General features: G+C 45.4%; 1 protein-coding gene across 1 annotated transcript in view; it reads left to right on the forward strand.

The window, feature by feature from the left end:
- The window catches only part of zfr2 (zinc finger RNA binding protein 2), a 50,394-nt gene that overhangs the window by 13,840 nt on the left and 20,675 nt on the right, over positions 1–15,879 (forward strand). Inside the window, 4 exon segments of the mRNA XM_034198075.1 lie at positions 5,808–5,996; positions 7,972–8,206; positions 10,482–10,651; positions 13,054–13,173. Of these exon segments, the coding sequence (XP_034053966.1) occupies positions 5,808–5,996; positions 7,972–8,206; positions 10,482–10,651; positions 13,054–13,173 (714 nt within the window).

A 15,879-nucleotide genomic window follows, 5' to 3' on the forward strand; every position in this document is an offset into this window, starting at 1 on the left:
GATGAACTTGTCCACATTGCTTGCTGAAAGGGCAGATCTGCTGGCACTAACAATGTCTCCTGCTGTGGAGAACACCCTCTCTAGGGACAGAGGTAGCAGATACAGCCAGGTAGCGCTTTGCTAACATGGCAGCATAAGGATATTTGGCGTTTGTAATAGCTTTGGCTCGGTCTGAACTCTCTGCGAGTGGTGGAGGCGTACATGCTAGTGGGAGTTGGGTTTGCACTTCAGTCTTTTTTCTTTTGGTACCGGTGATATTCACGTTCGGGTGATGCCTTTTCAAGAGTGTGCACGTTTGATGTATTGCCAGCCGCGTAACCAATGTTAGTTGAACAATGCCGACAAACAGCTTTGGTTCGGTCCACCTGTCTTTGTCCGTCATCCTTGTTCGTAACTGCGAAACCAAAATGTTCCCAAACCGGAGACTTCAATGATGCTGGAGGATTTTCCAGCTCAACTTTATCTGCGTTCGCCATTAATTTTCGACAGTTCCTCAAATTGCTGACTACATTTGAACGCATCCCTCTGACCAGCTCTCATAGAATGCCTCTCATCCAATGAAATGACTTGCTCGCTCTATGACGCGTTGAACCCAATGTGAGCAAATTACTCTGAATGCGACGCAGCACCTGAGATTACTTCCAAAAAGTTGTTCACATTCTCAATTTTTTACGTTTAACGTTATATTCGTTCGGTACACTTCGGTACACACCTGTACCGAACCGAAGGGCCCGTACCGAAATTATTCGGTACGGGTACCGTTACACCCCTACTAGAATCTAATAAGTCAGTTTTAGCTTTTATCTAAGAGTGACGGTGCTAAAAGGGAAGATAGAGGGGTGACGTGTGCAAAGGCCCGCATCTTTTGTTTTCATTATCTTTTTATTTTGCTTTCTTTACAGGTTAACAAACAGGAACAACAGTCGCAGAAAAATAGACGTATGCAAAAATAACAAAGACAAATAAGAACCAAAAGACATCACATCAGGGCTATTTATCTCTTGCTCGCAGGCAAGAGCTCTTTAACAGTCCAGTCAATCCTCCTATTTTAAGCTAAACTAAATATTCACCAAATCCCTCCATCCCTTCCACCTAGTCTCAAACTGTTCACTCTGTAGTCTCATTGCACATGTCAACTTTTCCATTACATATATCTCATGAATCACGTCCATCCACTCTCCCTCCGTCGGAACCTCTTGGCTCGTCCACTTCCTCGTTATACATTTTTTAGTTGCCACCCTTAAAAATGTAGTTATTGTCATTATCCATTATATCCAAGTCTACTTTCCCCAGGTACATCACTTCAAATTTCAATAGTACTTTTGCATGAAGTATTTTACCATATACTTGTAGACCCGAGTCCAAGGCCCGAGTTTTAACCTGCTTTCCGTTTTAGTTTCTGTACTGCTGCCAGTGTGTTTTGCCGTCGGTTAAACTTTTGCCAACCGGTTTGGTTTCCCAACACCAAGATCTCGAGTGGAGCCAGGTCGTGACGTCACCATTTACGTAGCTGATATTCCAGCGTAAATAACAACAGGAACAATTAGCCTACCGAGTGCTAAGAAGTGGCTGCTGGATAGCAATAATACACATTTTGACTTTCGCACAAGCAACGCTACCTGATGCAGATCCCCCATAAATTAATGTGTTCATTTTTAATAGACAATGTTTGTCAAGATAGTGCCATAAATAAAGTTCCTCTGGTATGACATAGCTGATGTTAGCTTAGCCACCGAAGCCAGTGTCATTATCCTGACTACTTGTTCCTATCATTTTGGCATAAGCCGTTTTCTCCTGGCATATTTTACCAGTGTGTTTTTCAATATGCTCTTAATGTGATAGTCTGATATAACAGCTTGTGTAGCCTATGGATTGAATACACCTGACAGCCGGTATGAAAAATGGCTTATGCCTCTGAAGCAGTGTGCTGCGCTTCAAAACAGGCAATGAAAGCGATTACGGTTTGTTCAAGTCCCTCTGCGTTGTCAGCTCTACTGCTTCTAACTACTTTCTACGGTTCTCTGTACTCGACTGTTATTGCTCAACCTGATTTCGCTCCAGCCTTCAACAAAACCCTTTTACATGTACGCTTCTCGGTTCTAGCCCAGCAGATTATTGCTCTCAAATGGAAAGCAGTTTTTAAAAACGATCACAAGGAGTGGAGCAGATTAGTTTCTGTGTGTCAAGGTGTTTTTTGTTGCTTTGTTTGAACTGCCTTAAAGAGCCTGTGACACGAGTTTCCCCCATCATCCAAACCCATACATTTGAGTAAATATTGTCCCCTTGAAAACCGTTACTGAACTGATTTTGGATATTTGTACTTTGATAACCATTAATCTGCCCTTCAATGTTGACCATTTCCTGGATCTTCTCGGGGATTCTTCAAGTCCCGCCAAATGATGTGTGACGTCATTGCGGGCACAGCGCTCCAGCTGCACCGTTCAGGATCCCAGCATCTGCATGTAAACGCACGATGGCGCACACAGCAGCAAGCTCAGACAGCGATGACAGTTTAATGTTGAACGTGTCTGAGAGCTCATATGAAGCTGAAGGATCGGTTTATGTTGTATCTGTTAGAAGTTTAGGAATTAGGTGCGTCAATATGGGCGATCATACGGTCATGTAGCCCATGGTGGACTGGGACTAAAAATCAGCCCGGGACTCTCGACCGGCCCACTTCGGTACCGCTAGTAAATTGTCAACGGGGGGAGTGGGGGGTGTGCTAGTGACTTATCCGACCGGCCCACTTCGGTACCGGCCCATCGGGATTGGTCCCGATGGCCAGTCCGCCACTGCACCCAGCCCACGTAAACTGTCAACGGGGGGAGCCTCGCTGGGGGAAACGGTGGACCTGGTGTCCCGATCGGAGTGGGAATAATAATAATAATAATCCGTGCATTTTATCCATTAATTTCCCCAACATTGTGGTGAAAAAAACACACGTTTAATCCACGTTGGTGTACTACAACTACAAAAAGCATCGGTTTGTGTTCTCATCAGGAAATGCAGACCGGCTCAAACAAACGATTTTTAATCATCATCCTCACGATCATTTAATGTATCATATGTTCGCCGAATTGACATGAAAGCACTAATAAATGTAGTTTCATCCACTTGAGTTTACAACTACAAAAATAATCAATTTGTTTTTATATCACATCCTACGGGAGGAAATTCAGCAGCTCCGATTTTAATCCTAATGTAATCATCATCTTCACCACGATCATGTATGTTTGTGTTCGCCGAATTGACATGAAATCACTGAGAAATATGAATATACTGTAGTCAACTTAATTACAACGTTATTAACGTGCCTAAACTCAGTAATTCACCATTTCTACGACACACTTTGTCCGTGTTTGGCTCTCTCGCCGCACAGTGTAGCATTCCCGCATTGACGTCACTTCCGGCTTCCCCCAAAACTTCAAAATGAGTCGAAGGAATTTCCCCGCGATGTTCGAAATTATTGATATTTAACGGAACGGTATCGCACCTTCTTTTTTAAACTGACGGTTCGAGATGACTAGTAGCCCAATATTTCATTGCACAACAGTTGTTGGGAGGCTGTCAGGCTCTTTAAGGTGCAATATTATGCACAAGGCGTTGCTGAACTCTCATCCATGTTGTTCAATCACCATTTCTGCTTCTTAAAAACTAAATGAGGATGATGGCATGTGAAATTGACCTTTTTTTAAATGCTCATAGAAAACGTCACTGCATGTCAAATCAAGCGAACTGACACTCAGAGAGTAGCCAGCGGTTCAAGATGCAGTTTTCAGTTTTAAAAGTTTTTAGCACAGCCTCGTCTCCCACTGAGATTTCTCTGCAGCTCCCACCGTGAGTTTAAAGCAGACCAGAGCCCAACCCGTGCATTCCTGTTACAGCTGGTTCGAATATTTTCACCGCAACAACACCGGGGACCTCCGGGCGACGTTTGGGTCCACGTCAACCCTAGAAGCGGAGGTGCTGTGCACGCTAAATACCGTAGTTGAACACCAATCATACAACAGCATGAAGACAGCAGGGCTCTGACTATAGCTCTAACACACACACACACACACACACACACACACACACACACACACACACACGCACACACTTTTTGGCTAACACAGTTCTGTGTACTGTAGAGATGTTAAGATTCACCGATTCGCATCGGTGCACCGGCATAAACGTTCAAGATGCGAGTGCACCGGTTGAAAGAGTGCACATCGGCTACAGTTTGGGTTGAACCGGGTTGAACTCGCGATGCATCGATGGCGTAGCGTCTTTGCATCGGTAAAAAACCGATTCATTCATATAAAATCCCCTCATCTTGTCAACGCTCAGCAGAGACGATCTTTGATATTTGCTTTGCCACTACGGAGGCCGAGAGTCTCAGTTATCAACACACACGGAAGTCGAGGAGAAAGAGAAACACAGCGCACCGAAAAATACCTACAAATCAAACGTTTGGCAACACTTCGGATTGTTCAAGAAAGACGGTGTAATAGTCCTTTATGCTATATAGTTGACCGCAGGTCATGGAGAGTAATAAGGTATCCGTAGACCTTTGTATGAGGTATCTTTATTACTTAACAGGTCTACAGCCATGATACATAGATCCGTCCTAGATGCGGGCTTGCATACACACAGTATCACTCCGCAGCCGCACCCCATCAGTAACGTCCTGATGGTATATGTGTGCGGCACTATATACTACAGACGGTCAACTTGAAAAATCGCTCGCAAATTGTTAACGATGCCGAGCCGCTTTAAAGTACACAAGTAGTATGAGGAACTTAGCGACGCACATAAAGAGGCGACATGGGGTCTGCGGCTGAAAAGATAAACCTGAAAGTTAGACATACGAGTTAAATCACTCAGTGAGGTGTTCTGTCAGAGAGAGTGGTGTTTAGTTTACAGCAGCCTGTGACGGCCAATAATAATGTAAATGTCTTCCTTACTGTAAGCAGTTATGAAATACCTGTTTGTGAAAGGTTATTTGTGTTCTTTATTGTTCATATAGAACCCACCGCTTTCTGCTCACTGGTGAGTTAGCCTATGAATGAGTGTTAAGCACATCAGGCTGGCAGCTGTATGGGCATTGCTCTATGGTAGCTGTTATTTTCACATTGTTAATCATGAGCAATGCATCCTTACATTGTTGGATGTGGACTGTGAGGTGTTATAGAATTGTACTCTGGAGAGCTTTTAAAGGTAAAAAAAATAAACGGCATGATGGGATGTGCAGTACCAAATATATAAAGCACTTTTTTGTTAATGTATGATTTGCTGCATATAAGGAATAAAACAAAAATCCTCTGTCGTACCAAATTGAAGTATCATTATTTTTGCATCGTGTTGAATCGCATCGTATCGCACCAAATCACATAATGTTGAATCAAATCGTATCGAACTGTATCGCAACAGGGGTGAATCGTATCGTATCGCATCGCCTGGTGTTTCAAATGTATCGTTAATGTATCGTATCGTGGCAACGTATCGAGATGCGCATCGCATCGGCCTCAGTGATGGAGATGCACATCCCTAGTGTACTGTTATGTTCAGTCATCGTTCTTATGTTGAACATGAATACATTTACTTTGTAAGTAATTATGGGACGTATTTCTTCTTCCATAGCAATTTTCCTTCATACTTTCTTGCCGTGAAATGGGTCTTAAATTGTATTCAAAGTGGTCGTAAAAAGTCTTACATTTGAGTTGGTGAAACCTGCAGGAACCCTGGAGTGGATATTCTCACATGCTGATATTTATCTTTATATGCATTTTGACGCTTCAACCTTTGACTGTGATTTCCTGCTTCAGACGTATCGGGAGCACCTGGAGGGTCAGAAGCATAAGAAGAAGGAGGCCGCTCTGAAGTCTGGGGGTCAGACGGGGGGAAGCACCGGACCCCGAGGCGTTCAGACTCAGTTACGCTGCGAGCTGTGTGACGTGGCCTGCACCGGCGTGGACGCGTACGCTGCTCACATCCGAGGAGCCAAACACCAGAAGGTAACGCTGCAAAGACTGCAAGAAAGAAGGCAGAGGGGAGGAGTTTCAAATGAACAAACAGTATATTTATTTACAATATATCATTACTTAACGTGAGGACAACCAAGTGTTAGTAGACTAGGTTAGATGTGCTATATTATCGTAGTTTAATCCGGATCAAGCAGCATGTAAACAAGGCATTGCACATGAAACTGAAAAGAGAAAAAATGATTAAATACATATTAACAATAAAAATATACATTTATTTGTGTACACAGTATAAAAGCACACAGTATGAAATACACTAAGATAGACCAACCTACTGCTAAATATACTATAACCATAGATAGTATATATACATATTAAAGTGTGCAAAGTAGTTTAATGGTAGATTTATTACATTTTTAAACATTGTTGATTATATTTCACAACAGTTGTTAAATCAGAGCGTGTATCAAAAATAGGAATACAAATATCAAAAGCAACACAAAAATGAAACTGAATTGTGTTAAGAATAAAAGCAGCATGTCCTCATCAGAAATGTACCCTCGAGGCGCAAGCTGTCATCCAGAGAACAGGAGGGTTTAGGTAGCGCCACACAGCAGGGCCGTGGGCGTAAAGCCAGCCTACATTTCAGATATGACGTCATATCCGACGCAAATCTGGATCAATTCCGTTGTTCCCCGTTTTTAGAGATTTGGGTACGGAGGAAAAGAGAGAGGGGTTTATTTTCTGACGCTGCGTGAGTTCCCCGACGCACTGGGGACACATACTTACGTATAAAAGACATCAAAAAGTGACTTTTGCATAGGGTTGGGAACCGAAACTCGGTTCCAGGTGAGAACCGATAAGAAAATTCCGGGTACCCGTACAAAATACACAATTTCGGTTCTGCTTAACGGTTCCTAAACACGGTTGACCCTGTATTCCACCGGGTCCGTCTGCGCCGCGGCGACCCGGTGGAATACAGGGCGGACTGGCCATCTGTGTGTTCTGGAGAATCACAGAACGGCCGGTCGTCAGCGGGTCGTTGACGGCCGGGTCGTTGACGGCCGGCTCGGTTCGCTGACGGCCGGCACCGCCCTTCATTTTTTTAAACGGCATCATGTAAGTTGCGCTGACAGGCGACAGAGGTCCACAGTCGCCCCGCAGCGAGGCTCCCCCGCCCTCCCGTAGACAGTTCACGAGCTCAGTCACTTAACACCAAAGATAGGTCGCGGTAAACGCTCTGAAGTGAGGCTCCTACACTAAGAAAGAAAAAGACAAGGCACAGTGTAATGCCTGCTAATAGCTGGCCACAGGCATAGCTCAGTTAAAATAAAGCACAGCTATTGTGCAATACATTTGTATTGCATGTATATTTTTTATTTGTAAAAACGTCAGTTAAAGCTTAAAAGAATAAAGATATTTTTGTTATCTAAACGTTTGACCTCTTTCTTTTACAATTTTGAAATCGAAACGGGCAATCGATAAGAATCGGAATCGATAAATTTCAAACGATACCCATCCCTACATGATAGGTCCCTTTTTAAGATATTTAATATGGCACTGTCGTATACATTTAATTAATCCATTTGATAATATGTAATCAACCTCCATCATAATTTAATATACAAATATTCATAACTCATATTCGAATTCCTGAATCATTTTGAATCTTCGATGCCTCATTCCCATCCCTAATAATAATAATAATAATGCATTACATTTTTTATTAGAGCGCTTTTACAGGTGCTCAAAGCGCTTTACAATTACACATTACACATATTAGACATGTAAGAGTCATTACGGCGGACACAACGGCCTGACGCAGTGGCGGCTGAGACGGGATTCGAACTGGAGTTCACCAACGCCCCTTGATCTGATGACCAACGCTCTAACCACTGCGCCAAAACCGCCCATAATGCGACCTGATGGTGATGTAGTGCTGCTGTGCTGCTGTGCTGGGGTTAAGTTCCCTCGGCTTTAAAGTGTGTGTCTCCTCCCGTCTCTGTAGGTGGTGAAACTTCACACCAAGCTGGGCAAACCCATCCCCTCCACTGAGCCGGTGCTGGTGAATTCAGCTCCAGTTCTCAGCACCTCGACAGCTGGGAAACCCCCCGTCTCCACAGCCTCTGTTGCCCCGGTCTCCACTGCTGCTGCCCACCCTGCCCCCCCCAGACAGCTGGCAGCCAAAGCCACCGCAGCAGCGCCTGTCAAGAGGCCAGCTCCCTCCAAAATAACTGTCATCTGTGAGTCTGTTTTGGTTTGTCTCTTTCTGTATTTTTCTTCGTTTTTAGTTTTATTCTCTGTCCAAGCGTCTTTGAGTTTTTAGAAAAGCGCGATATAGAATTATACTCAAGTACTTTACTTGAGTAAATGTACTCTGTTACTTACTACCTCTGCATCAAGCATCATTACATTACTCTCGTTCTCTTCTCGTTCTCTTCTCGTTCTCTTCTCGTTCCCTTCTCGTTCACTTGTCCTGCTCTCCTATCTGTGTCCCTTCTCGTTCCCTTCCCTTTACACTTGTCCTGCTCTCCTCTCCGTCTCCCTTCTCGTTCCCTTCCCTTTACACTTGTCCTGCTCTCCTCTCTGTCTCCCTTCTCGTTCCCTTCCCTTTACACTTGTCCTGCTCTCCTCTCTGTCTCCCTTCTCGTTCCCTTCTCGTTCCCTTCCCTTCACACTTGTCCTGCTCTCCTCTCCGTCTCCCTTCTTGTTCCCTTCCCTTTACATTTATCCTGCTCTCCTCTCAGTCTCCCTTCTCGTTCCCTTCCCTTTACACTTGTTCTGCTCTCCTCTCTGTCTCCCTTCTCGTTCCCTTTACACTTGTCCTGCTCTCCTCGCCATTCTAGTTCCCTTCCCTTTACATTTATCCTGCTCTCCCTTCTCGTTCCCTTCCCTTCACACTTGTTCTGCTCTCCTCTCTGTCTCCCTTCTCGTTCCCTTTACACTTGTCCTGCTCTCCTCGCCATTCTAGTTCCCTTCCCTTTACACTTGTCCTGCTCTCCCTTCTCGTTCCCTTCCCTTCACACTTGTCCTGCTCTCCTCTCTGTCTCCCTTCTCATTCCCTTCTCGTTCCCTTCCCTTTACACTTGTCCTGCTCTCCTCTCAGTCTCCCTTCTCGTTCCCTTCCCTTTACACTTGTCCTGCTCTCCTCTCAGTCTCCCTTCTCGTTCCCTTCCCTTTACACTTGTTCTGCTCTGCTCTCTGTCTCCCTTCTCGTTCCCTTCCCTTTACACTTGTCCTGCTCTCCTCTCAGTCTCCCTTCTCGTTCCCTTCCCTTTACACTTGTCATGCTCTCCTCTCCGTTCTAGTTCCCTTCCCTTCACACTTGTCCTGCTCTCCTCTCCGTCTCCCTTCTCGTTCCCTTCTCTTTACACTTACATCATTACATCAGACATGAATAAACACTGAAGGAATGATTAATGGTTGGTTTCGAAGAAATTGCGACACCTAGTGGTGAAATTCAGAATAACAGTTTGATGTTTGTCTTAGTGTCAAACCGATAATAATAATAATAATAATAATATCTACCTCCTCAAACCTCTTTAAGGTTTCATGTCAGCGTTTTCCAAAGATACTACACCCTCTCATGGAGTATACCGCCTCCTAAATAACTGTCATATTTCAATGTTTATTCACCAGACTTTGAATAGAATTAGACATAGAAATGACCTAAACTAGATTCTCAATGTCCCTCCTCGACTCCTCTCTCCCCCTCCTCTGGGACTTGACCCGGAAATCGATCAAGACACGCCATGTTGAAGAACGTCCCAATCGCTGAAATGCACACGGAGGAATTGGTGAGGGAGGAGGCTTCCAGAGGAGACGAAAGGGAGGATACACGAGAGCGGACTACGTGGAAGTGTTTTCACTCCTCGCGCATCAGAGCTCCGCCCCCAGCTCTACAGCGGTCTGCTCACTGCAGCGGTTCTGACTCAGAGCTCCGCCCCCAGCTCTACAGCCCTCTACAGCGTCTGCTCACTGCAGCTGTTCTGACTCAGAGCTCCGCCCCCACCTTCACAGCTGTCTGCTCACTGCAGCTGTTCTGACTCAGAGCTCCGCCCCCACCTTCACAGCTGTCTGCTCACTGCAGGTTCTGACTCAGAGCTCCGCCCCCAGCTCTACAGCCCTCTACAGCGTCTGCTCACTGCAGCTGTTCTGACTCAGAGCTCCGCCCCCACCTTCACAGCTGTCTGCTCACTGCAGCTGTTTTGACTCAGAGCTCCGCCCCCACCTTCACAGCTGTCTGCTCACTGCAGCGGTTCTGACTCAGAGCTCCACCCCCAGCTGCACATTCTCTGCTCACTGCAGCTGATCTAACCGTTAAAGGAGGATCAGAGTCATTACATGTTTAAAGTGCTTCATTAAGAGTCAAATATATTAGTTAAGACGCAAGGAATTAAGACGCAAGGGAGGGAAAGGAGGAGGTGACATATTCAATTGAGATGAGCCTAAAGAGTTCTCTAGCGTCCCTTAAATGCATTCCCTAATTTCTCTTCATTATCTCTTCCTGCCACGCAGCCAATAAGCCGGTCAGCGCTCCAGTGGCTCCTCCTCCGGTTGTGGTTGTTTCTAAGGTGGAGGAGCCGGTGTCAGCTCAGAAGATGGAGCCTCAGAGCGACGATGAGGACGGGGACAGAGCTGGAGGACAGGGGGACATCCAGCCTGTGGGACACGACTACGTGGAGGAGGTGAGAAGAACAGTGGAGAGATTGTGGATAAATATTTAAACAAGGCGTTGCACATGAATTAAAAACAGAAAACAAGCATAGTAGAGTAAGTAACATTTATTTATAAAGCGCTTCACAGACACAGTCACAACACATTAAAACATCATAGGAATCATAAAAGAATAAATGACCACGTGTTAAGAAGTGCTAAAAACACAATATTCAATAAAAACACAATAAAAACATAGGATAAAATTGAAGAAACGCCATATTGACAGTAGAAACATTTATGTTATAGAAGATCTCTATCAAATACGCAATATAGATATACAGAATAAGATGGTATACACTTTTATAGACAAACATACTTCTAACAAAATATAAATATAGGATAATGTTCAAAGTAGTTGTGGTTATAACTTAATATGAGCTTATTGTATAACCCATTATCACAAATGTTACGTTTGTCTCAGTTTGTACAGAATATCAGAATGACAAAACGACACCCTCTGTCCTTAGACCCTCTGTCCTCAGACCCTCTGTCCTTAGACCCTCTGTCCTTAGACCCTCTGTCCTTAGACCCTCTGTCCTCAGACTCTCTGTCCTTAGACCCTCTGTCCTTAGACTCTCTGTCCTTAGACCCTCTGTCCTTAGACCCTCTGTCCTCAGACTCTCTGTCCTCAGACTCTCTGTCCTCAGATCCTCTGTCCTTAGACCCTCTGTCCTTAGACCCTCTGTCCTTAGACCCTCTGTGCTTAGACTCTCTGTCCTTAGACCCTCTGTCCTCAGACCCTCTGTCCTCAGACTCTCTGTCCTCAGACTCTCTGTCCTTAGACTCTCTGTCCTTAGACCCTCTGTCCTTAGACCCTCTGTCCTTAGACCCTCTGTCCTCAGATCCTCTGTCCTTAGACCCTCTGTCCTTAGACCCTCTGTCCTTAGACCCTCTGTGCTTAGACTCTCTGTCCTTAGACCCTCTGTCCTTAGACCCTCTGTCCTTAGACCCTCTGTCCTTAGACCTTCTGTCCTTAGACTCTCTGTCCTTAGACCCTCTGTCCTTAGACCCTCTGTCCTTAGACCCTCACATCGTACAAGGAAACACTTCCAGAGAAAACCCACAGTTTAACCCTCCTGTTGTCTTCGGGTCAAATCGGACTGATTTACTACGTTCATCAATCATACCTTTTTTGTTTTTAATTCAATTGCATTCAGGCTTCATGATATCCTTCACAGGAGACATTTGAACATATACAATTGCTGATCAACACTTCCATTGAATTCTGGATGATTTAGTCAACTTTGTAACACCATGGTGCTCCCGCTCAAAACTACCGCCATAAAGAAAAGGAATTAGTAATCATCCGGATCAGATACAACACACACACACACACACACACACACACACACACACACACACACACACACACACACACACACACACACACACTATGGATCACACCTGGCACACGCAATACATGTTCAGTGTCTATTCTTTGTATATTTACTGCAGTTTTTCATGTATACCAGTAGGCTACTATAAGTAGACATTTGGTGATGATTGATGGTTGTTGTGTTAACGTAATGCCAGTTAAAACAGGACCGGTCAAATTTGACCGCGAACACCAAAGTAAGGGTGGGAACACGAAGGGAAAAATGGGAGGAACCTCAGGGAGAGCAACAGAGGAGGGATCCCTCTCCCAGGAGGTGAGGGAAAGGGGTAGCAAGTAAGGAACAGAGGTGGAGAGGCGTGTCTACGTACATGCACTCCCTTAGGATAGGCTGAGGGAAAAGAGTAGGACTAAGATGTTTGCGCCACATCTATACCATGAGCGCATTGCTCCTAAAAAGTGTTTCTGGCGCTGACACCAGTCAACAGACTAAGACTATTACACACCTGAACTTTTTAAAGAACATCCAAAAACATTCATTGTTTAAAAGATATATATTACATTACTTCGTAGACGCTTTTATCCAAAGCGACTAACATACTCAATACTGTGGGCAATCTCCACAGGAGCAAGTGTCTCAGGGACACAACGACATGCTGACTGCAGTGGGGTTTGAACCTGTGCTCCCTGATCCCAACACACTAACCCACTGCGCCACACGCCTCCCTATATAATTCCATTCACTTGTATATAAAATGTTCTTGCACTATTTCTATTTTATTTGTATTTACCTGCACATCTCACAACGTTCTATTTGTTTTATGTCCTATATATTCATGTTGCTCTGTGGGAGGAGCCTGTGAGCTCAGTTTTTCTGCAGCTGCTGAGCACATGATGATAAAGCCTTGAATCTTGAATCAAGTGTATTTCATTTTGATATTATATATTTTGTGTCCCTGTCTCATGGTAAAGGATTGGGAGTGTTGCATTCACTGTCTCGTGATGTGTTTTTACCTGACGTTTCTCTGTGTGTTTCAGGTCCGAAACGATGACGGCAAAGTGATCCGCTTCCACTGTAAACTGTGTGAGTGCAGCTTCAACGACCCCAACGCTAAAGACATGCACCTGAAGGGAAGGAGGCACCGACTGCAGTACAAGGTATCTGTTAGAAAAATCTCACTGGTTCCCGGCGTGAGCTTCAATCTCAGGATCCATGTATCTGTGATCCTCTCCAGAATGGAAGCAGTCATCACATACAGAGCATCAACTAGTTCCTGAACAGTGTCCTTCACATGCTGATATCCAAGAGAGGGAGTTACTCAGTCACAAGATGGAGGAATAGAAAGCAGTATTCAATGTTTACTTCAGATTAGCTCCAGGTCAGAAATGAGCATGCTTGATGTCTCTCTCCATAGAGGCTGAATCATCATGTTAATCACATAGCTATCATCTGCCTCAAACAGTCCTGATGCTCTTCTAGGTAATCACACATCCTGTCATGTTCACAGCTACAGTTGATACCTTTGTTATCATGTTGCTCTCATGTTGGAAGAGGACGTTCAGTGTTTTCCCAACAGAATCTGAGACGGATCCCGTCTGACTGGCTTTACATAGAGCCGTGAAGAACAAGGTCAAAGTGTCATTTAAAGGTCTCCTATCATGCAAAGTGCACTTTCTGATGTCTCCTCTACATCACTATGTGTCCCCGGTGTCAGGAGACTCACAAAGTGTCAGAAAACACAACCCTCTCTCTTTTCCTCCGTACCCACATCTCTAAAAACGGGGGAACATCGGAGCTGATCCAGATTTGCTGCGTCATGACGACATTACTCAAATGTGGGCGGGCTTTACACCCACGGGCCAATCAGAAACGTTGCTGTCAGAAACAATGCCTGACGTGTTCTGGAAGTAATATGGTCTGTGTTTACATTAGCATGCTAACACTCAGAGCTAACCTGTACTGGAGAGAGTGTGTGTGAAGAAGCAGGAAGTAAAAAGGAACTCACCTTGTGGTAAACCTGAGAGAGAGAAAGAGTTTGAGCTCCGTACTGTTTCAGAGATAATCCTTGATGTGGTTTGGAACATGATATGGAGTTTCACCACGGCAGCATTTAGCTGAGTTTCTGCTTCTCGCTACTGACCCAGAATCAGCACTTTAGTAACAGGGCTGGAATAGAGGGGGATGAGGCTGCAATGGGTGATCTGTTTGAGAAAAACACTTCAGAGACATGTTTTTTATAGATATGGCCCTAAAATATATTGTTCAAATATAGCATGATCTCCTCAGCACTGACTCTCGTTCCCTTCTCGGTTCCTTCCCTTCACACTTGTTCTCTTTTCTCCTCTCCGTCTCCCTTCTCGGTTCCTTCCCTTCACACTTGTTCTCTTTTCTCCTCTCCGTCTCCCTTCTCGATTCCTTCCCTTCACACTTGTTCTCTTTTCTCCTCTCCGTCTCCCTTCTCGGTTCCTTCCCTTCACTCTTGTTCTCTTTTCTCCTCTCCGTCTCCCTTCTCGGTTCCTTCCCTTCACTCTTGTTCTCTTTTCTCCTCTCCGTCTCCCTTCTCGGTTCCTTCCCTTCACACTTGTTCTCTTTTCTCCTCTCCGTCTCCCTTCTCGGTTCCTTCCCTTCACACTTGTTCTCTCCTCTCCGTCTCCCTTCTCGGTTCCTTCCCTTCACACTTGTTTTCTCCTCTCCGTCTCCCTTCTCGGTTCCTTCCCTTCACTCTTGTTCTCTCCTCTCCGTCTCCCTTCTCGGTTCCTTCCCTTCACACTTGTTCTCTTTTCTCCTCTCCGTCTCCCTTCTCGGTTCCTTCCCTTCACTCTTGTTCTCTTTTCTCCTCTCCGTCTCCCTTCTCGGTTCCTTCCCTTCACTCTTGTTCTCTTTTCTTCTCTCCGTCTCCCTTCTCGGTTCCTTCCCTTCACTCTTGTTCTCTTCTCTCCTCTCCGTCTCCCTTCCTTCCCTTCACTCTTGTTCTCTTTTCTCCTCTCCGTCTCCCTTCTCGGTTCCTTCCCTTCACTCTTGTTCTCTTTTCTCCTCTCCGTCTCCCTTCTCGGTTCCTTCCCTTCACTCTTGTTCTCTCCTCTCCTCTCCGTCTCCCTTCTCGGTTCCTTCCCTTCACTCTTGTTCTCTCCTCTCCGTCTCCCTTCTCGGTTCCTTCCCTTCACACTTGTTCTCTTTTCTCCTCTCCGTCTCCCTTCTCGGTTCCTTCCCTTCACTCTTGTTCTCTCCTCTCCGTCTCTCTCTTCTCGGTTCCTTCCCTTCACTCTTGTTCTCTCCTCTCCTCTCCGTCTCCCTTCTCGGTTCTTTCCCTTCACTCTTGTTCTCTCCTCTCCGTCTCCCTTCTCGGTTCCTTCCCTTCACTCTTGTTCTCTCCTCTCCGTCTCTCTTCTCGGTTCCTTCCCTTCACTCTTGTTCTCTCCTCTCCTCTCTGTCTCCCTTCTCGGTTCCTTCCCTTCACTCTTGTTCTCTCCTCTCCGTCTCCCTTCTCGGTTCCTTCCCTTCACTCTTGTTCTCTCCTCTCCGTCTCCCTTCTCGGTTCCTTCCCTTCACTCTTGTTCTCTCCTCTCCTCTCCGTCTCCCTTCTCGGTTCCTTCCCTTCACTCTTGTTCTCTCCTCTCCGTCTCCCTTCTCGGTTCCTTCCCTTCACACTTGTTCTCTTTTCTCCTCTCCGTCTCCCTTCTCGGTTCCTTCCCTTCACACTTGTTCTCTTTTCTCCTCTCCGTCTCCCTTCTCGGTTCCTTCCCTTCACTCTTGTTCTCTTTTCTCCTCTCCGTCTCCCTTCTCGATTCCTTCCCTTCACTCTTGTTCTCTTCTCTCGTCTCCGTCTCCCTTCTCGGTTCCTTCCCTTCACTCTTGTTCTCTCC

Source organism: Gymnodraco acuticeps, unplaced genomic scaffold (assembly GCF_902827175.1).
Source record: "Gymnodraco acuticeps unplaced genomic scaffold, fGymAcu1.1, whole genome shotgun sequence".
Taxonomy (NCBI): Eukaryota; Metazoa; Chordata; class Actinopteri; order Perciformes; family Bathydraconidae; genus Gymnodraco; species Gymnodraco acuticeps.